This window comes from Rhododendron vialii, chromosome 9a (genome assembly GCF_030253575.1).
Source record: "Rhododendron vialii isolate Sample 1 chromosome 9a, ASM3025357v1".
Lineage (NCBI taxonomy): Eukaryota > Viridiplantae > Streptophyta > Magnoliopsida > Ericales > Ericaceae > Rhododendron > Rhododendron vialii.
The window spans coordinates 24,078,042-24,100,715 of NC_080565.1; the positions used below are offsets into that span (position 1 = coordinate 24,078,042).

At 40.6% G+C, this 22,674-nt stretch overlaps 2 protein-coding genes across 2 annotated transcripts; both read left to right on the plus strand.

Moving 5' to 3' along the window:
- The first annotated feature begins 496 nt into the window (after nucleotides 1-496).
- Nucleotides 497-2,227, plus strand: LOC131299724 (putative late blight resistance protein homolog R1B-12). The gene is made up of 3 exons (XM_058325302.1): nucleotides 497-987; nucleotides 1,093-1,477; nucleotides 1,760-2,227. The coding sequence occupies exons 1-3, from the start codon at nucleotides 497-499 to the stop codon at nucleotides 2,225-2,227; spliced, it is 1,344 nt and encodes a 447-aa protein (XP_058181285.1).
- Nucleotides 2,228-17,480: 15,253 nt separating this feature from the next.
- On the plus strand, nucleotides 17,481-21,636 carry LOC131300072 (putative late blight resistance protein homolog R1A-10). The gene is made up of 2 exons (XM_058325729.1): nucleotides 17,481-20,285; nucleotides 20,440-21,636. The coding sequence occupies exons 1-2, from the start codon at nucleotides 17,605-17,607 to the stop codon at nucleotides 20,441-20,443; spliced, it is 2,685 nt and encodes an 894-aa protein (XP_058181712.1). The 5' UTR covers nucleotides 17,481-17,604; the 3' UTR covers nucleotides 20,444-21,636.
- Nucleotides 21,637-22,674: the final 1,038 nt, after the last annotated feature.

Consider the following 22,674-nt stretch of genomic DNA (forward strand, 5'->3'; position numbering starts at 1 on the left):
GGAAATTTTTCGTTTGATAGAGATACATCAAGCACAACAAATAGTAGTAACTGGGAGGGGGAGGAGGAAACAATGGTGGGATTTGAGCAGGAAACAATGATCTTAAAGGAGCAACTTACTGGAGGTTCAAAGCTGCTTAAGATCATTTCGATTGTTGAGTGTATAATGATGACTTGGTGACATACTATTTCCCCAATACGCGAAGCTTGGATAACTGTTTCTCAAGAGTACCAAAAGAGGGATTTGTTACTTGGCCTTTCAAGTTCTGTTTTGCAGATCCATCAAATCAGCGACAATAGTGATGAGGTATGTGATGAGGTATTAGCTCAAAAGCTGTACAAAAGCTTAAAGGGAAGGCGATACTTCATCGTGATGGACGACATATGGGATCATAGGGCCTGGTTTGATTTGGAAAATTGTTTTAAAGATGATTACAAACGGAAGTAGGATTATGTTCACAAGTCGGCATCAACATGTAGCTTTGCTTTCCAATCCCATGAGTTTCCCTCCTCTTTCTCTGCGGTTTCTATCTCCTGATGAGAGTTGGAATCTCTCACGACAGAAGATATTTCAAAGAGAAACCTGCCCTTCAGAACTCATGGAGATAGGAAAGCAAATCGCACAAAAGTGGCAAGGACTACCACTTGCAATCGCTGTGGTAGCGGGGATTCTTAGAAATGAAGAGAAGAGTCGAGAGCGGTGGAAACAGGTGGGGCAAACGTTAAATTCGCAGATGGCTAAGGATCAAGAACTATGGACTAAGACAATAGCACTGAGTTATAACCACTTACCTCCTCACTTGAAACCGTGCTTTCTCTACTTTGCAATATTTCCAGAGGATTTGCAAATTCTTGTAAGGAAGTTGATTTGGTTATGGGTTGCTGAGGGATTCATAAGAAAGACAGGTACAAAAAGCTTGGAGGATGTAGCGGAGGAATACCTGATGGATTTAATCGGTAGAAAACTTGTGTTCGTTTCCAGAAGAGGGTACGACGATCGGATCAAAGCATGTGGTATTCATGATTTGTTGCGTGAATTTTGCCTCCAAAAAGCCAATGAAGAGTATTTTCTCTAGTGGATTATTGGTAAAAGACTCATTTCTTCTGCGGATAAAAAAAAGTACAGTACCCGCTCTATTTTTCCCTTCCACTATCGTGGGGATTGGGAGCAATTTTGTTGCGAACCTAATTATCGTTCCCCACCTTTCAAACTTCTGAGGGTGGTGCATATATCCTATTCGCCCCCATGTAAGATAGAACTAGTTCTGTTGAAGTACCTGGATCTATGTCTGCCTTGTATGCTTGATGATTCAAGTCACCCAACTTTAAGTCAGCTAACTTCACTATCCAATCTTGTGAATTTAGAAACCCTTATTTTTTCTTTTCACTTCACTCTCCAAGTGGACGAGGAGTACCATTTTAGTGACTGTGTTATCTACTTACCCCATAGTATTAGGAAGTTGGTAAAATTGAGGCATGTATGTGTTTCTTCTTATTGGTTCTTACCCCATACCCATACCCATAGATATAGTCAATTACGTGGGCATACTATCGATATCGGAAGTCCACATAACCATGTTGAGTATCCTTCATTCATGGATACCTTACAAACTCTGTCGTGGATAAATCCTTGGTCTTGGTTTGATGTCTTGGCTAGATCTCCTAATCTTAGAAAGTTGGGACTAAAAGTCTCATAGTGCGGTTATACGCATGGGAGATTATCTCTACTTCCAAATTTAGACTTTCTAAACCACGTCCAGGAGTTGAAGGTCTCTTCTATGTACGCAAGTGAGCTGAATCTTGGAAGAGCTAAGTTCCCGCCTAACCTTACCAAGTTAACTTTGAAGGGGACCCGTCTAAGTTCCGGTGTCATGTCTACCCTCGCCAAGTTAGTTCCCAACCTCGAGGCTCTAAAGCTATCACGTGCTTCCCTTGAAGGGCCTTGTTGGGAAGCAAGTGGGGTTTTCCCGAAACTCAAGTCCTTGAAATTCCAATCGCATTATATTCAGCAGTGGGACGTTGCCTCCAGTGATGACTTTCCAAGTCTAGAGCGTCTAGTGTTTGAACAATGTCCTAACCTCAAAAAGATCCCATCTGAGATAGGGGATATACTGACGCTGGAGATGATTGAGTTAGATTGGTGCAACCCTTCTCTTGATGCTTCTGCCAGAGAAATTAAGAAAGAGCAAGAGAGTCAAAAGGAAACAATGGCTTGCAAATTAAGATAACCAAGTAACTCCATTAATTCGGCCAAATTTTGTTTATGTTTTCCCATTTCCTTTTATGCATTGCTTTACCTTTCCTGGTTCTCTCAATCAAGTAAACTCACTCTCTCTCTCTCTCTCTCTCTGTTACAGTCCCTTTAAATGGTGGTGAGAAAGGATGAGACAAAAAAGAAAGGCCAATCAAAACATTTCTTTTTGTACTTTTCTCACCATTTGTCACCAAATCTCAATCCAAATGAGTGATTTCACAAGAAACCATAATCATTTCCTTTCATGAAACCCCTCCAATCCAAAGGGTCTGTTAACCCGACCTATCGAAGAAGCAGAAGAATATCGGAAAGATCAAAATATGTTCAGGTTAGAACTTCTTTGCTCTCAAATTCATGAAAGATCTGCACCCTAGCAATAAACTTCTTATTTTCTCACGCTCTCTTCCGTTTCTTTGTGTGCGAGATTAATAAGCATCCAAAATTGGAATAATTAATCAATAAATCAGAAAATTGCAAATAAGTGACAATTCGAGTACATAAGAACAGACCATCAAAACTACTTCCTCCGTCCCAAATTCTTTGTCCGGTCCGCAAAACGGAGTGATAAAAATAATACTGTATTAGTTTATTTACTAGTCTTGTGAAATGCAGTGTGATCGGATACAAGAAACTGAACCCAATCAGCCATGAGTCGTGATTGTGCGAATATATTTAGCAGTTTCACCACAGATATAGGTGGCAAAATGAGATACGAGGCGTAATAAATCGTGCAAAGAATGTTGTACCTTACTGTTGTTTGCCTAATAGTCAGTGAACTGCAGGTCAGTGCAAAGCGTATCCAACTTGTTAGATATATTCGAAAGCATGTAAATCACATAAGACTTACATTATGAAGCGCAGCGGAATACTTCGGGCTTTTCAAGATCTATGAACCGAGACCCGCTCTACAAGCACGAACTTCGAACACCGACTAGAACTCGAACACGGAACGAACACGGACACCACCGTCTTCTAATCTCGCCGAGTAGAGAAGACTACTAGAGTCTGCTCTTAATTTCCACACCACAAATCTTAGGGTTCTTAGATGGAAACCCTAGAGAGAGATGATCTTTCGCAGGAGAACATTTTCTAGAGGAGAAGGAGAGATAAAAGTCTAACTCTTTGCTATTGTGTATATCTCCAAATATCTGCAGGACTATATTTATAGATTAAAGTCCAAGAGTTCAAAGTCTCCTAATAGATGTAGTTAATCTATTATTTTTGAACTCTCCTAACAGATAGAGATTAGGAGTTTGTCTCATCCTTCTAACCAACTCAATCACATAACCCATGTGGGCTGGGTCCGGTCCGAACTGACCCATTTTTCTAACACAACTAACTATACATGGCATTTTATAACGACCGGATGCTCATAAAGCAAACAAAAGTACAAAACAATACACAACAAAAGTACAAAACAATACACCTACGGCTATGGTCGTTATAAAATACCATGTATGGTTAGTTGGATACGCGCCGCACTGACCTGTAGTTCACTAACTATTACTTAAACATCAGTTTTATACAGCCCATTAAAAAGTCGCCATGTGATGCTGGCCCCATAAATATTTGGTGTAGCCGAGGTATTTTTATGCGAGTTTAACAAAAAGTTCAAGAAAGACAAAAGAAAATCCCAAAATAATGATTTATGAAGAAAATGCCTCGACTTTGGGTTCACTATGCTTTTTACATTTCTATCCCAAGGAGCGGTACAGTTTAAAGTTTAAACAAAAGGGGAAGACCAATCTCCAATGCACTATCAAGAAAATGGGAAGAAAATCGTACAGTTTAAAGTTTAAACAAGGGAGAAGACTAGTAGTACTCCAATGCAACCATTTAAAAAAAAAACTGTTAGATCACCACTAGGGACACAAGTGAATTTCCAATAACAGTAGGATTGCATCAATGGTCAGCCTTAAGTTCGTACATTTTTGCGTTAGTTATGGATGAATTGACTAGACAGTTTCAGGAGAATATCCCATGGTGTATAATGTTTGGAGATGATATTGTCCTCAAAGATGAAACCGCTAGAGGTGTTGATGCAAAATTAGAAATTTAGAGGGAAGCATTAGATTCAAAGGGTTTTCGGATAAGCAAGAGCAAAACTGAGTATATGGTGTGCAAATTTAGTGGTACTAGCAATATGCATGAAGAAAGAGTGATGATCCAAGACGATGAGATACCAAAGAATGACCATTTTAGGTATTTAGGCTCGAGTACTAGTAAAGATGGAGAGATTGCCGATGATGTGACCTATAGAATTCAAGTGGGGTGACTCAAGTGGAGGAGCGCTACTGGTGTACTATGTGACAAGAGGGTACCCACAAAATTGAAGATTTTTTTTTATAAAACTGCCATAAGACCAGAGATGCTTTACGAGACAGAATGCTGACCTATTAAGAAATAACAGGTGACCAAGATAAGTGTAGCGAAAATGAGAATGTTGAAGTAGATATGTGGTAAGGCTAGACGAGATAAGATTAGAAATGAAACGGTTCGTGAGATAATAGGTGTAGCACCTATAGAATAGAAGTTGAGGGAAAATATACTAAGGTGATTTGGACATGTCTACCGTAGGCCTGAAGATGCAATAGTTAAGTGAGCAGATATGATAGCTTTGGGTACCAACGCTACAGGAAAGGGAAGACCTAAATTGATATTAGATGCTGTTGTGCGCAAAAATATGAGTCTAATGGGTTTGAGTGAACAAATGGCCCTTGACAAAGCTCAATAGAGAAAAATGATTTATGTGGCCAATTCCAATTGATTGGGACATAAGGGTTGGCTTGGTTTGGTACATGACATATCACCACAAGGACACCATCAAGAAATTGGGAAGCTCATGTGAAATTTGATCAGGCTAGCGCGTAGCTGTGGTCGTTGGGTTTTTTTTAGAGGTTGGTCCTGAGACTCAGTTCTTTACTGTGTCGTTTTGGGACGTGAGTTGCACTCAAATCCTTTTACTCACTATTACAATAAATCATAAAGATCACAGTTATTGGCCATGATTGTAATTTTTTCATCATGCTCTTGCTACCGTGATAGATCTGGGTGTGATTGTAAGTCACTCTCTTTTATCACGATCGTAAATCGTGATTGAAAAAGAGAAACAATCATGGCCAAAAGGTGTGATCGTTTCTCTTTTATCACGGTTATAAGCCGTGATTCTTTCTCTTGGGCGTGATCGTTTCTCTTTAGTGAGATTGTATGTCACTTTAGATCACGGTCTATAACCGTGATTGAAAGTTCAAAATGATCACACCATAAACTGAAATGGAAAACCATTGTGCGTGATATTTTCTTTGTATCTACTAGACCATCTTTTCTTGTCATTGCCAAGTTTCAAACCACGCACTCTTGGTTGATTTTTCAAGCCCTTACCACTAAGCTAGCCAAGAACTTCTGTTACATCAGGAAAACAAAAATATTTATACTTACTTCCTAAAATGAGAAAAAAAAATTTCTTGAAATTTGCTGAATTTTTTGAAATGCAATTAACATGATATTAAAATAAATAAATATATATATATATAAATAAATATATATATATATATATATATATATATATATATATATATATAAACATTGTTTAAAATTTTTTAAAAATATGACAACAGATCTTTTGCCAATCAAAATTAGTTGTTGGTCAAAGATTTTTCTTGGGGCGAAAAATTTAGTTTTAGCCAGTAAATTTAGTAGATAATAGTGTTTTTTGTTGTAGTAGTGTGCCCTTTGTATTTTTATGAAAATTATCACAATCTGCAGACTGTAACATTATGGACAAATTTTAGATTTTTATTTATTTTTATAAACTAACCATTTCACATGGATTTTGTGTTTATATTGAATTTCAATTTCAATGGTGGCTTCCCAATTAGATTTTGATCTTTTTCAGACAAGGTTAAGCCATAATAATATAATCACTTTTTTACCTAATATGTAAACACTTGGAAGACATCCGAAATAATTAAGTTTCACTACTATAATAAACCATAAAGATCACAGCTCGCCCACGTGAAAAGAGCTCAGTACAAATCTATGATGGGGATAGATGGTAGAACTCCGTCCAACAAGAGCTCTAAGATCCAAAATGCCTAACTTGAGTTGTGAGACTGTCATCATGCAAATCTATGATGGGTCGATGCATATTTTTCTTACAAGTACGAGCTAACGTCGGATATGTATTTTCAGGGAGAAGGATGGTGTAATAATGTCACTACTTGCCTTGCTCAAAAGAACACTCGTCTTGGTTCATCTAAGCAAATGACAATAGAGCTTGCTTTCTCTGAGATTCTAAGCAGCCAGCAAAAGTTTAATCCAGGTTTTCAAGATTTCATGTTTCTCCACAAAATCAAAAAAATTACAAGTTTTTTATCACGCCACAAGGGTGAGGTCTTTTCTCTTTTATCTCGCCACAAGAACTAGATCTTTTATCTTTATTCTTTTCCGCCCTAAAATCTTTTATCACACCATAGGGTGATGTCTTTTCTCTTTTATCTAGCTACAAGAGCGAGATCTTTAATCACGCCGCAAGGGTGAGATTGTTTTTCTTTTATCTAGCCGCAAGAGCGAGGTCTTTTATTCCGCGCTGAAACCCACTTTTTATCTCAGCTTTGGACTTAAACTTATCACGCTTTCATTGAAAATTGTGATCTTTGTGAATCTCCTTAGTATGACCCATATCTATTATTGTAGTAGTGACTGCTTGCCAGTTGTTTGATGAATTTCCGGAACTGGATGCAATCTGTTGAAACCTTTTTCTTATCAGCTGGGCATCGATTACTCGAGTTCAAGCGTGTCTAATAGTTCTGAGACATTATTGGCAATTTGGCATTGATTTTAATTCGTCTGGCCATTTTTTGACAAGTGCAAATGCAGTAAAACAAGCAGAGTAGTCCTGAGACTCCTGAGATTCTAGTTTATAGATTACCCAAGCATCCCCTAACAATAATGTGCATCCGTTTATGATATACCAAAATTATATAGGAATTCCCTAAAGCGTGTGGGGACTGAGAAGTCCCCTGTTGAGATAGAGACCTTTCAAGTAGAATAAATGTTCATTGAAGTTTCTGTTTTTGTAGGTGGTGTGAACAATTATTAGAGATTTTCAACCCAAAGGAGGAACCTTCCTCTGAGTACTCCAACCAGGACCAGAAGTTGGTGGGAAGAAGTAACAATTGAAACAATTTTATTGTGGAACTATATGAAGTTAAATGCATAGTATGTACTAACAACAAAAATAGATCTTCGTCACTAAGCACAGGAAGAGCTTGAGCCAGCGAATTACGGGCCACAAAAGTAAACCAACTAGGAATTTATTGAACAGGCAATATTCTTTAAATTTTATTTTTTTTTTGGTAAATGATGCGTTTATAGCCAACTAAGCAAAAACTCAGGGGAGGAAAACCCCATTACAATCAAACTTTACAAAGAAAGCCTGCAACAAACTACTAAACTTCAAAACCCCTAAGGGACAGAATTCCCCAACATTTTAGAAGAGATTTGCCAAAGAGTACAAATACTTTGGTTCTCAACTGTGTTGGGGATATTCCTCCAAGTACTGATTCTAAGCCTCAGATTATCTTGAATGCAGGCCAAGATTTCATTAGGACTCTTAGAGTCCCCACCAAACACTCGAGAGTTCCTTTCAAGCCAAATAAAGTACACCCCAGTGGCAAAAGCTAGCTTGAATGTAAGACAATATTCTTTAATTTATTCTTTTATCTCTCATTACTTTGTCAAAAAGCCAAGTATTTGGCAACCTTTTGCTTGTGTTTTATTTGTATACTAGTGTTTGCCCGTGCCTACGGCACTACCCACCCCGACCCGTGCTTACGGCACTACTTACCCCGATTGGAATTGAAATACCCTTTGAATCTTGATAGTGGCTCAAAACATTATTTCAATTTTTAGGTAGCTACAAAATTTTCAGGTAGCTACAAATTGCTGAAAATTAACCCTTTTTTTTGAACGACGAAGAGTGTAGTGGACAAATTAGCAACTCACGAAATTATGCAAAATGTCGTTCAAAAAGGGAAAAAAAACCCCCACAAAGTCTCTACAGCTCTACAAAACAGAAGAGAGCATTTAACAAACACATGATGAGCAATAGAAAATACCTTTCCGGATTATGGAGGAAGTGTATACGAAATAGAAGAGAGCATTTTAACAAAGGTGGGCAACATAAAATACCCCTCCTGATTTGATTTCTCCCGAGGAGTTTGACTGTCGATGGTGGACGGTCCCAGTACTCGGCAGTCCACCGGGGGGACCCCTTCCCTGAAGACAGCCAACCCGTAGGGGAGGAAAGGTCTCGTAGAAAGGAAGGAAGCAAGGAGAATTGCTTTCCCCCCTTCTTTGTTTTCTTCACCGTGGAGAGAGAGAGAGAGAGAGAGAGAGAGAGAGAGAGAGAGAGAGAGAGAGTTGTGAAATTTGAATTTCGATTATTTTTTCCTCTTAGATAACAGATTGCATTTATGTAATATGATGGGCAAATGTGGATACTTTCATAAAATGTGAAAAATGCATCTCAACCCTTAGATCAAATGAATCTGAGCCGTTGCAACAACTTGTCCCCACACCCTTCTGTTTTATAATAGAGATATGTGTATTGTAGAATGGTGATGTGTGAGAAGAATGTTATGAAAGTGATAATATCATACTACTATTTGGGGGGACGTTGGCATTTCTTGTCATTACTATACTTTATGCGTAAGCCGCCGCTTGTTGCAACACGCTCTTTGGCTTTAAATCGTTTATATGTTCGTTCAAAGTATGTCAATCTAATATTTCGCCAATCCACCTAATAGTAGCACAAAAGTCTAACAAAACATCGGTGGAAGGCACAACCATGTGCATCAATTAACCTCAGATTTCACTGGGAAATCATTGCACGTGAATTCTCTCCCTTTACTCTTGTACTACTTCATATCCTTCAGTGGAAGGCACAGCAAGTTCAAAATGTGTGACAGTACAATTTAACAACCTATGGATCAAAACAGTGTCCTGAAGCTTCTCTTCAGAGAAGGAATGGATAACTAAAGAAAGTTCATAGTTCTTATGTCAAACTGATAAATCCAAAATGTAATACCCATTCCGACCACTTTCTTACATGAACATCAACCCCAGGGCTACCATATATAAATCCTAGATAAAAGACCAATTCCTACCTACAACCTAGCATCTCTTGATCTGTAGTTTCCCAGAAAGCACCACACAAAAATAGTATATTATTGGGAAAAATTCGGCAATCACATAATATTCCAGAGAACAATTCATTAACACCGATACAATTACAAGATTGGATCAAATTACAGAATACAAAAACAGTAGACAGATTATATAAGTATGAGATACAAACAAAATTTCTAGATCAAGAATCGAGTTCTGTGTGATACCACAATCTCCTTAAGAAAGATTCGCCGCCTACCGTGGGTGTTGTAGGATCTTGTTCGGCGTCTTCCTCCCAGGGTTGGCTCGGCTAAACCGCAAGCCGTCGGAACACCTCCCTCGATCACCTTGGCGAACTGACTACCGCCTGCCTCTCTCTCTCAAGAACGAATTTCAGAGTATGCCTGAAATGTTGTGGATTTTCTGGTGCTTGAACAAAACAGGATGCACCTATATATAGCAAAAGACCCTTGCTGATAACTCCCACAATGAATTTTGCACAATGATTTCTGAAATTGAATTCTGCCAATTAAGGAGGGAAGTTATGGGAGTGAATACACCATCATGGTGAGGGGTTACAGGAGTTACAGAATCCACACATCAATACGTCTATTGATTGTGGTGCGTCTAGATATAACGAACCCGGGACATGCACGGTTGCCTCGGGAGACCCTCCGATAGCCCCGATTTCATTCATCCAAAATTCCGTAAATTTCCAACAATCGCCCCCATGAATGGAATTGGTAGGCATATTGGTGCAGAGTACAAAGTCGATCCAAGAGAGCGACAATAGATAATTCCTGCATAGGATAGGTGGCTTTTGGCCTAGAACCTTCCCTTGTGATAGCCTATCGGGTTTACTGACAGACCAGTGTGCGGTCCCGCTTTGAACTGTTCTGCCACCGATGTAAACCGAGACAACAGACGTCACACAGGACTTCTCCTGACGTAGTTCAATTTTCACTGTTGGGTTCATTTTGGCCATGACACCCCCCTTCCTGGTTTTGCGAGTATTTTCTTGAGAATTTTGCCACAATTCTCAAAGAAGCGGCCCCATTTCATACTAACATAGGTGACCTTCCTATAAAGGGTATCTTACTCTACCCCGCATGGCAACCCAGCGCATAGGAGTCATTAAAAGAAATGCTTAACCTCTTTCCATTTGCAGGTATCACTGTTCTATACCATGGGAATGGGCTGGAGATTGAGTCTCCTTAGTGATCGTTCTCGGCTACTCGCGAAAGATAGTCTCATTGAACCTAGATCTTGGGATCTCCAGTCAACTAGGTTGGCTACCCCCACGGTAACTATAAGCGTAGTGGCTTTAGCCCTATCCCTTTTGATGCTTGCTCAACTAGCTCTCGGTTTAACACTTTGGTTAGTAGATCTGCAATATTGCCCTTTGACCTTACATAGTCAATAGCGACAACCCCACTTGAGAGTAGTTGCCTAATGGTATTATGTCTATGTCGAATATGTCTAGACTTTCCATTATATATATTACTCTGTGCCCTACCAATTGTAGATTGATTGTCGCAATGGATACTAATTGCTGGCACAGGTTTCGGCCATCTCGGAATATCCTCCATAAACTAACGGAGCCACTCAGCCTCCTTAGACGCTTTATCTAGAGCGATAAATTCTGATTTCATTGTTGAACGTGCTATACACGTCTGTTTGGAGGATTTTCAAGAAACAGCTGCACCACCAAGTATAAAGACATATCCACTCGTGGATTTTGAGTCCTTCATATCTGATATCCAGTTCGCATCACAATACCTTCCAATACTGTTGGATATCTGGTGTAGTGTAGCCCCAAATCACAAGTATACCTCAAATAGTGCAGAACACTGACTATTGCCTTCTAGTGATCACGACCTAGATTACTCGTGTATTTGCTTAGTTTGCTGACTGAATAAGCTATATCGAGCATTGTACAACTCATCAAGTACATCAGGCTCCCAATTATCCGAGAATACTTTAATTGAGATATGTCTTCCCCCCCCATTCTTGGATAAATGCAGACTTAAATCCACAGGGGTTCTTACAACACTTGAATCAGACGGGTTGAACTTCTCAAGAATCTTGTCCACGTAGTGTGTCTGAGACAACATAAGTCCAACAGATGTTCTGGTGATCTTGACACCCAGAATGATATCTGCAGGGCCTATATCCTTCACGTCAAACTTTGAGTTTAACATGTCCTTGGTAGACCGAATGACTCTTTCATTGCTACCAACAATGAGCATGTCATCAACGTAGAGACACAAAATGATGTACCCTTTGTCTGTGTCTTCGACGTAAACACACTTGTCACATTCGTTGATCTTGAAACCACTTGACAATATAGCATTGTCAAATTTCTCATGCCATTGTTTCGGTGCTTGCTTTAGATCATACAGTGATCTAACAAGCCTACAAACTTTCCCTTGTTGGCCTAGCGCAGAAAAACCCTCGGGTTGTTCTATGTAGATCTCTTCATCTAAATCGCCAATCAAGAAAGTTGTTTTTACATTCATTTGATGTATCTCAAGATTACGCAAAGCTGCGATCGCAATGATCATTCGGATGGAAGTAATCCTTGAGACTGGTGAGTAAGTATCAAAGTAATCGAGGCCTTCTTTTTGTCTGTATCCTTTGATAACAAGCCTAGCTTTGTACTTGTCAATTGACCCATATCCTTTGATAAGTCAGAAAATCTGGACCAAAAGATGTCGATGTTCTAGCTCGCTTGCTACGTCGTGGTTCAACATCAACTTCCTCTTCTTGGCCTCGTCTGCTTTCATTAGCCGGATGTAAAGTCCGTTTAGCAGAACCTGACTTTCCAATGGATCTATAAGGGAATATGTGTTCAAAAAATACTGCATTCCTAGACTCCATGAGAGTATTCTTGTGAATATCTTGTATATCTGACTCATACAAAAGAAATCGATAGGCACTACTATCGTCTGTATAACCAATGAACACACAATCAATGGTTTTAGGGCCTATCTTCTCATTCTTTGGAGGAGGTACAGCCACCTTCGCTAGACAACCCCATGTTCGTAAGAATGTATAGGTAGGCTTTTTACCCTTAAGCAATTCATACGGGGTTTTACCAATGTCTTTGTGAGGTATTTTATTGAGGATGTAGTTAGCGGTGAGAACATCTCCCCACATGTTCTGAGGCAACCTAGAACTGATCAACAGAGTGTTCATCATATCCTTTAATGCTTGCGCTCAACAATTCTGTTAGTCTGAGGCGAATAAGGTGTCGTGGTTTCATAGATAATCCCGTGTTGGGCACAAAATTTTCCAAATGGTGATTGAAATTAACCACCACAATCACTTCTAACCACCTTAATCTTTCTGCTTAGTTGATTCTCAACCTGAATCTTGTAGTGAACAACAAATTTGTCCAAGGCTTCATCCTTGCTTTTTAGCAAATACACATAGCAAAACCGAGTGCTATCGTCGATAAAAGTAATGAAATACTTGTTACCGGCCCGACTTTGGACATATTTCAGATCACACACATTAGTGTGGATTAAACCCAAAGGCTCTGTGCTCCTTTCTATGGTTTTGAAAGATGCTCACGGCATTTTAGCCTATACACAAATCTCACACTTGTGTTTCTTATCAAATTGGAAAGCTGGAATATGGTCCAAGTTAATTAATCTATGCATAGAGTTGTAATTAACATGACCTAATCTACATGCCACAAAAAGGAAGACTCAAGCACATAAGCAATAGAGGATTTCTTTTTATTGATAGTAGGGATAATAGTCATTACATTCATCTTAAAGAGACCATCGGTCATGTAAGTTTTCCCTACATACATTCCAGCTTTAGTCAGAGTGACCCTATTAGCCTCAAACACCAAGCAGAAGCCATGCTTGCTCAACAGCAAACCAGAAACCAAATTCTTACGAATATCTGGCACGAACAGCACATTATTCAGAGTCAACTCTTTTCTCGAAGTCATTTTCAGGACCACTTTCCCCTACCTCGCAACATCTGAGGTAGCTGAATTCCCCATAAATAACTTCTCACCGTTAGCAACCGGCTCGAAGGTAGTGAACAACTGCCTGTCACAACAGATGTGACGTGTAACCCCAGTGTCTACCCACCATTTCTGTGGGTTTGAACCAACCATGTTCATTTTAAATACCATAGCCGAGAGGTTGATATCGGACACTCCTGCCTCCACCTGAGCCAAGTGCGCCTGAGTGCGAGGGTTAGGCAGCTTCGTACACTCCGAAGCTTTATGCCCGAACTTGTTGTAGTTGAAGCATGTACCCTGAAACTGCTCTCTCTGTTTCTTGGCCACACCACCTCTCGGTCCCAGATTGATACTTTTGTCCTTCTATTTACCAGCTTACTTGTCAGACCACTTGTCAGAATGCCTGTCATTTTGGTTTTTCCTCACACCGGAAGATTGATCATGCTCCATCATATTTGCCTTGGCCATGTAAGAGGCCTTTGTACTCCTATCCATACCCCGATTCTCCTTTTCAATACGGAGCTTGATGAAAAGAGCCTCCAAGGTCATCTCCTTATTCTTGAACATGAGATAGCTCTTGAACTTTTTCCATGCCGGGGGGTAGCTTGTGGATGACCGCAGCCACCTGGAATGCTTCACTCAGAATCATCCCTTTAGTCCTGATCTCATTGAGTAGGAGCTGTAGCTCTTGGACTTGGACTGCCACAGACTTGGAGTCCACCATCATATAATCAAGGAACTGGCCCACAATGAACTTTTTGGACCCGGCACCCTCGATCTTGTATTTCCTGTCTAAGGAATCCCACAACTCCTTAGCCGATGGAGCCTCACCATACACAGAATACAACGAATCATCCAGAGCATTCAGAATATAGTTCTTGCACATATAATCATGCTTTTTCCACCAGGCCACATCAATTCGCTATTGAATGTCAGGATCGTCCTCAGCAATAACAGGAGATTCCTTGACAAGCCACTTTGCCAAGTTCAAGGTGGTGAGACAGAACAACATCTTTTGTTGCCACCTTTTGAAGTCCACCCCAACAAATTTGCTCGGCCTCTCCATGTGAGACATTGGAACAAAAGGGATACCAGGAATAGGAGCATGAGTTGAAACAGCACCACCGCCATTTCCATTGCCTCTGACACTACCAGTCTCTTTGTTTTTGCCAGTGACAGTAGTTTTTCCTTACTCAGTTGTCATGTTTTCTTGAAATTAGGAACAACCACATATAAGAGAACAAATCTCAATCTCAAAATGACAAGCTATACATGCATAGATTAACAATCTATCAAACAAGCTAAATCTGACATCCCCCTCGATACCATGTACCCTGGGGGTGCACCCCCTGGCGGGGGTCTCAGGGGGGCTATGCCCCCTGATGGAGGTCCTGGGAGCAGCGCCCTCAGGCGAGAGTCTGAGGGCTGGCCCTCAGCGCCTTCTTTTCTTGCCAAGCAAACCAGAACTGTGCTGGCTAACACAACAGGTCGTGTGCCAAGGGCTGAGCATGCCTACCACTGGCTATCTGCTTCAAGCCGAGCACTCATAAGATTGAATCAAGCCCACCACTGGCTGATTCCAAAGCCACGCACAGGGACTGCATCCGCTTGGCAAAACACCAAATGTGGCGGAGCAACATCACGACATAAGTCGAGCAGGCCACCGTAGAGGCCGAACACGTATCTGGTCACTGAGTCATGGCTGAGCAGTGTTAAGGCTTAAGCCGAGTAGACTGCTCCAGAGGTTGATCAACTCCGGTTCGAGGCCAGTCGCATACGACTACCTAAGGCCGTAGCCATCCGTTACCAACTTGATCAAGTCGTGCATGAATGATCTAGGCCGAAGCTGAACAAGGCCGTAGCCGAATAAGTCTGTAATCATCTGTTATAATCTCATATGAATCACCGATCAATCTGCTGAGTAGATTGATTATACATCTTACACTGGTGGTACTCTACCACGTTTCTATTCAGTCATGAACCTACTCTTGCAACTCAAAGGTTAGTCCAAAACAAAACTATTTTCTGAAATTCTTTGTCAATCAGAGATCAAAAATCTTTCTTACACTTGTTGGGAAAAATTTGGCAATCACATAATATTCCAGAGAACAATTTCATTAACACTGATACAATTACAAGATTGGATCAAATTACAGAATACAAAAACAGTAGACAGATTATATAAGTACGAGATACAAACAGAATTTTCGGATCAAGAACCGAGTCCTGTATGATACCATAGTCTCCTTAAGAAAGATTTGCCGCCTACCGTGGGTGTTGTAGGATCTTGTTCGGCGTCTTCCTCCTAGGGTTGGCTCGGCTAAACTGCAAGCCGTTGGAACACCTCCGTCGACCGCCTTGGCGAATTGACTACCGCCTGCCTCTCTATCTCAAGAACGAATTTTAGAGTGTGTCTGGAATGTTGTGGATTTTCTGGTGCTTGAACAAAATGGGATGCACCTATATATAGCAAAAGACCCTTATTGATAACTCCCACAATGAATTCTACATAATGAATTTTGAAATTGAAATCTGCCAATTAAGGAGGGAGGTTATGGGAGTGAATACACCATCATGGTGAGGGGTTACAGGAGTTACAGAATTCATACATTAATACGTCTATTGATTGTGGTGCGTCCAGATACAACGAATCCGGGACATGCACGGTTGCCTTGGGAGATCTTCCGGTAGCTCCAATTTCATTCATCCGAAATTCCGTAAATTTCCAACATATATCAAATGTAAAAGACAACATCAGAGGAAATTTAAACCAAGTAGAGAAAATTGAAGTGGCAGGAAAAGCACACTGATGCTGCTTTGCATATGAGGCTAAGTAACTGAAATAATTGTCTCCTAGACATTTCACCTAACATTGCAAGGAAATATCACTCTGTGAGAAAGTAGGAATTGGAGGTCCAGAGCACTAGCCTTGTCCCTAATTGCCTAGTGCTTCGATCGGTCGGCCCAATGTGGTACTATTGAGAAACAACTTTTACCCTTCTCTATTTTTTGTCCTTTCCACCCAAAAGTGAGCCAATGCTATTTTGTTGGAGTTTTTCAAAATAAAATTTGATTTTAGTTTGGAATTTTTTGGAAAGGTACTGAGTGAGATTTTTGTGAAAGATTGCTACACCTTTTCACATGAGTTAACTTTATGTAAATGGTTGTAACATCCATTAAATTGGGGTGTGTTCGTTTGGGAAGATGTGATTGTTAGGAAGGGATGTGAATCATGGGGTGCCGACAAGAGGCATGACCCTTCCTAATTAATTATTTAAATAAGGGTGCCTACTAATAGGCATGTTCCTTTCATTAATTGTCTTTAAGAGACATGATTTGCTAGAGACACAACCTTTCATACAAGGGTGCCTATAAGTCCTATAAATAGGCTGTTTGTATAGTCATTCGGTGGATCGAAAAATTCCAGTTTGGATAGCTCTCACTCCGTACACCCTCTTCCTAGAATGAAAACTAATATTCTGTTATTCCATAGAATAGAGTATCAGTCCTTGATTCCTTTACATTTGCTTAGCAGGTATTCTGTCTTTCTTTGTTTGTGAAAACACAGACAGAAAGAACCTAGAGTTCGGGTTGGTTTTATCTTGAAGGCGGATTTCCAGTAACCCTGTGCACACCATCTGGTAGGGGCAAATACTGTTTTTAAGACAGCGTTCTCCTTGCGACTCGAATGGTTTCTATCGTTTCCAGATTTGAAAAAGACGACCCTATCCTTTTCATCATTTTGAAGACCAGATTTCCAACATATTTTACTTTGAGGTTTGGTTCAAGTGCAACCATTACATGCCTTCTTAAAATGTTAAAAGTTCACAAAAGAGATTTACATAAAGGAATGGGAGGAGTAATAACTTTCCCTATATCCCATTAAAAAAAAAAAATTACTTTGCTTATATCTTAAAGAAGTCTTCCTTTAGTCTTTGGTTGAAAAATCCATTTTTTTTTTTATCGGCATTGGTTGAAAATTCTTTGAAATTAGGTGTGCCGCGTTCTATTTGTCGTATTTTACAAGTTGTGAAATATTTGGAGCCCCACATTCGTGGTATCAACTCTCCAGTTTTGGGTTTTTTTTCATTTCTGGTTCTTTACTTTTCATCCACAAATTGAAACAAGAGATAAGCAGCAGAACACCAACTAGGCAACTAGAGAGAGAGAGAGAGAGAGAGAGAGAGAGGTAGAAAGTCATGGCTGAATCTATGGCAAGTTTTCTGACGGAAAACTTGGATGAGTTAATGAGCTGCAAGAGGGATTTGATTAGGGAAGAGGAGGATCAAATTGCTTGGCTTTACAAGGGTCTACAATTGCTAATAGCCTTCCTTAAGGATTTACAGATCAAGTTTAAAGACCATGAAGGAGCGAAAAACCTGGAGGCACGAATTAGAGATGTGGTGTATGAGGCTGAAACAGCCGTTGACTTGTTTTTAGCTAACACGGTCTTGAAGGAGGCGGAGGAGGAGAATATGATAACGAAGCTAACGAAGAAGATTTCTTTTCGGCCAAAAAAGCTAATGAAGAAGATTGGCATATTAGGTCGCTCATTAACTCTTGGCCATGTCAAGATAGAGATTGAAGTAATCAAAACAGAGATGAACGAAATGTATGACAAGAGGACATGCGGCGTGCAAACAGTAAATAATGTCGGAAATTTTTCGATTGATAGAGATACATCAAGAGCAACAAATAGTAGTAAATGGGAGGGGGAGGAGGAAACAATGGTGGGATTTGAGCAGGAGACAATGATCTTAAAGGAGCAACTTACTGGAGGTTCGAAGCAGCTTAAGATCATTTCGATTGTTGGGATGGCTGGACAAGGTAAGACTACTTTGGCTACAAGAGTGTATAATGATTCTTTTGTGACATACTATTTCCCCGATACGCGAGCTTGGATAACTGTTTCTCAAGAGTACCAAAAGAGGGATTTGTTACTTGGCCTTTTAAGATCTGTTTTGCAGATCCAACATAAGAGGGATTTGTTACTTGGCCTTTTAAGTTCTGTTTTGCAGATCCATCAGATCAGTGACAATAGTGATGAGGTGTTGGCTCAAAAGCTGTACAAAAGCTTAAAGGGAAGGCGATACTTCATCGTGATGGATGACATATGGGATCATAGGGCCTGGTTTGATTTGGAAAATTGTTTTCCAGATGATAACAACGGAAGTAGGATTATGTTCACTAGTCGGCATGAACATGTAGCTTTGCTTTCCAAACCCATGAGTTTCCCTCCTCTTTCTCTGCGTTCTCTATCTCCTAATGAGAGTTGGAATCTCTTACGACAGAAAATATTTCAAAGAGAAACCTGCCCTTCAGAGCTCATGGGGATAGGAAAGCAAATAGCACAAAAGTGTCAAGGACTACCGCTTGCAATCGTTGTGGTAGCGGGAATTCTTAGAAATGAAGAGAAGATTCGAGAGCGGTGGATGCAGGTGGGGCAAACCTTAAATTCACAGATTGCTATGGACCAAGAACTGTGGAGTAAGACAATAGCACTGAGTTATAACCACTTACCTGCTCACTTGAAACCGTGCTTTCTCTACTTCGCAATATTTCCAGAGGATTTCCAAATTCATGTGTGGAAGTTGATTTGGTTATGGGTTGCTGAGGGATTCATAAGAAAGACAGGTAAAAAAAGCTTGGAGGATGTAGCGGAGGAATACCTGATGGATTTAATCGGTAGAAAACTTGTGTTCGTTTCCAGAAGAGGGTACGACGATCGGATCAAAGCATGTGGTATTCACGATTTGTTGCGTGAATTTTGCCTCCAAAAAGCCGAGGAAGAGTATTTTCTCCAGCGGATTATGGGCAAACTACTCGTTTCAACTTCTTCTTATTCCTCGTCCTTGACGTCGAGTATTCCTCTTGTGTGCATTGATAGTACTCCTGCTCCAAAGTACATCCGCTCTTTGTTTCGCTTGCACGGTAGTTTTGATGGATATCATGGGCGTCCTAATTACCATTTCAAACTTTTGAGGGTGTTGCATTTTAGTTCCTCTTCGGAATCATGTTGGATAGAAGGACAACTAGTTCTGTTGAGGTACCTGGATTTAGAATTTCTTCCTGATCATTGTCTCCCTGTTTCAATATCGAATCTCCTGAATTTAGAAACCCTTCTTATTTCTGAAAAATGCGACTCTGATTTTTACTTACCCCATAGTATTAGGAAGATGGTAAAATTGAGGCATGTACGTATTACGGGACCTAAGCGTAATATTTTTATCAGAAGTGGAGGCCTTGTTGACTATCCTTTTTGCATGGATAACTTACAAACTCTGTCGTGGATAAATCCTCGGTCTTGCACTGATGTCTTGGCTAGGTCTCCTAACCTCAGAAAGTTGGGACTCCAAATCTCAGGGAGATCGTCTCTACTTCCAAATTTAGACTCTCTAGACTTTCTAAACCATGTCCAAGAGTTGAAGTTGAAATTCGGAAGGGAGCATAATCTTCGAACAACTAAGTTCCCCCCCAACCTTACCAAGTTAACTTTGTGGGGGACCCGTCTATGTTCTGGTGACATGTCGATCCTTGCCAACTCACTACCAAACCTCGAGGCTCTAAAGCTATCGCGTATGTCCCTCCAAGGGCCATGTTGGGAAGCAAGCGGGGTTTTCCCTAAACTCAAGTTCTTGAAATTCAAATCGCTTCAGATTTTGGGGTGGATTGCCTCTAGTGAAGACTTTCCAAGTCTCGAGCGACTAGTGTTAGAACAATGTTATCGACTCAGAAAGATCCCATTTGAGATAGGGGATTTACTGACACTGAAGACGATTGAGTTACATGACTGCAACCGTTCTCTTGCTTTTTCTGCCAGGCAAATTAAGGAAGACCAAGAGAGTCAAGGAAACATTGGCCTGCAAATTAAGATAATCAAGTAAGTCCATTAATTCGGCCTAACTTTGTTTATGTTTTCCCATTTCCTTTTATGCATGCTTTACCTTGCCTGGTTCTCTCAATCAAGTAAACCAATTCTCTCTCTCTCTCTCTCTCTCTCTCTCTCTCTCTCTCTCTCTCTCTCTCTCTCTCAGTTAACCCAAACTATCGAAGAAGATGCAGAAGAATATTGGGAAGATCAAAATATGTTCAGGTTAGATCTTCCTTGCTCTCAAATTCATGAAAGATCTTGATAAGAAGATAATTTGTTATGAATATCTCTCTGTTTCTTATTGATTTCATTGACATAATACAACCACATATATAGAAAAAGATTACAATCAATTAGGATAGGATGAAAGCTGCAATTATGGAATTTGACTAATTCTAACATCTGTGATTTATCCTAAAATATTTGTTGCCAAGTATATCCCGTGACTTCTGTTAATACTCCCCTTCAAGATGGAGCATGGAGGGACGTAATGCCCAGCTTGGACGTGAGAAGACGAAAGTGGTCGATACCCAAAGCTTTAGTGAAAATATCGGCTAATTGGTCAGTGGAAGCAATGTGATGAAGCTAAAGAAGACCTTGTTGGACCCTCTCACGAACGAGGTGACAATCTATTTCAATGTGTTTGGAACGCTCATGAAAAATGGGATTCCGAGGGACATGCATGGCGGCCTGATTGTCACAATATAGCTGGACTGGGGTTGATAAATGGACCGCTAAGTCACATAGTAAAGTACGAAGCCACAATAACTCGCAAGTGGTGGAAGCCATGGCCCAATATTCATCTTCGACAGAGGATCGTGGGACAACACTCTGTTTTTTAGTACGCTAGGAAACTGGGCTGCGACCAAGGGTAATAAAGTAACCAAAAGTCGAGCGACGAGTCATGGGGCAACTGGCCCAATTAGAATCGTTGTAGCCAGTGAGTGTGAGATCTGATTTGGAAGGAAAAAATAACCCATGGGAAATAGTGCCCTTGAGATAGCGAAGTATACGAGTCGCAGCATCAAGATGAGGAACCCGAGGAACTTGCATGAACTGGCTGAATAGATTGATGCTGAAGGTGATATCAGGGTGAGAAATGGTGAGATAAATGAGGCGGCCAATGAGCTGGCGGTAGGAACTCGGATCTAATGGGATCTCCAGAATCGATAGAGAGCTTTAGATGTTGCTCCATTGGAGATGAGGCTGGACGGCATCCTGATTGGCCTGCATCAGCGAGGATATCAAGAGTGTACTTGCGCTAATTAATAAAGATACCGGTAGTGGAACGTGCTACTTCGACGTCCAAAAAATATTTCAACTTTTCAAGATCCTATAACTGAAATTTGCTTGACAAAAACCCTTGTAAACGATGGATGGACACTAAATCATTGCCTGTAACAAGTAAATCGTCAACATAAACGAGGACAACGAGAATAATATAACTAGTGTGCCGAGTAAAGAGAGAGTGATCTGCTTGGGATTGCGTAAAGTCGTTGGAGAGAAGGACGATAGATAGTTTAGAGTACTAATTGCGTGATGCTTTGAGACCATAGAAGGACTTTTGTAACAGATAGACACGAGTCTCCCCCTATTGCCCATAAACGGGAGGAAGAGTCATGTAAACATCCTCGTCGAGGTCATCGTGTAAGAAAGCATTGTCAACATCTAACTGGTGTAAATGCCAATTGTGGGTGGCCCCGATAGCTAGCACACAACGAACGGTGACCAACTTCGCATCATGCCAATGGGTGTGTTTGATAGCTTGACCGTAGGAAGTGGGATCATGAGCATGAGATAAAGCCGAAAGGAAAGCAAAGTGGGTGGGAGAAAGATGAGAATAGGAAATAAAAAGACTTAGCGAATGGACTGTACCTGAAGACTGAGGTGAAACAGAGGTGGAGGCAGTCGTGGCAGAGGGTAGGGTAGGGCATAGGTAATCCTGAATATAAGTCGGGGGGCGACAAGGCCGTGATCGCCGAGAGGAGCTGATTGTTGGTTGGGATTCCAGTGGGCCGGGATGTATGTCGGGGAAAATGGGTTGGTTGGTTTGGGCCGAAGGGTTAATGGGCTGGGGAGGTGATTCGATGGGTGTTTCATGAGGGTGGTGGGGGCTGGTATTGGGAGTAGGAGAGTTAATGGCGAGGTGGGGTTGGGTTCAGTAGGATGGCTAAGAGGTTCAATTGGGTATAAGTCAACAGGACTAGGGGATAGGCTTGTAGGAGGGCGTATGTAATGGGAACTCTGGGTATTGAAGGGAAAGATATTTTCAAAAAAAAAGTGACATCCCAAGAGATAAAAAACGCGAGATTGAAATTTGTCATGACCGACATGGGATGTTTGTGCATAGCAGAAACATCCAAAAACATGCAAATATTTGTAATTGGGAGGTTTACGA

Coding starts and splice junctions, on each gene's coding strand:
- LOC131300072 (XM_058325729.1), top strand. CDS start 17,605: ATGGCTGAATCTATGGCAAGTTTTCTGACGGAAAACTTGGATGAGTTA.
- LOC131299724 (XM_058325302.1), top strand. CDS start 497: ATGAGTTTCCCTCCTCTTTCTCTGCGGTTTCTATCTCCTGATGAGAGT. Junction 988..1,092: donor GTGTTCGTTTCCAGAAGAGG/GTACGACGATCG, acceptor TATTGGTAAAAG/ACTCATTTCTTCTGCGGATA. Junction 1,478..1,759: donor AGTTGGTAAAATTGAGGCAT/GTATGTGTTTCT, acceptor AACCACGTCCAG/GAGTTGAAGGTCTCTTCTAT.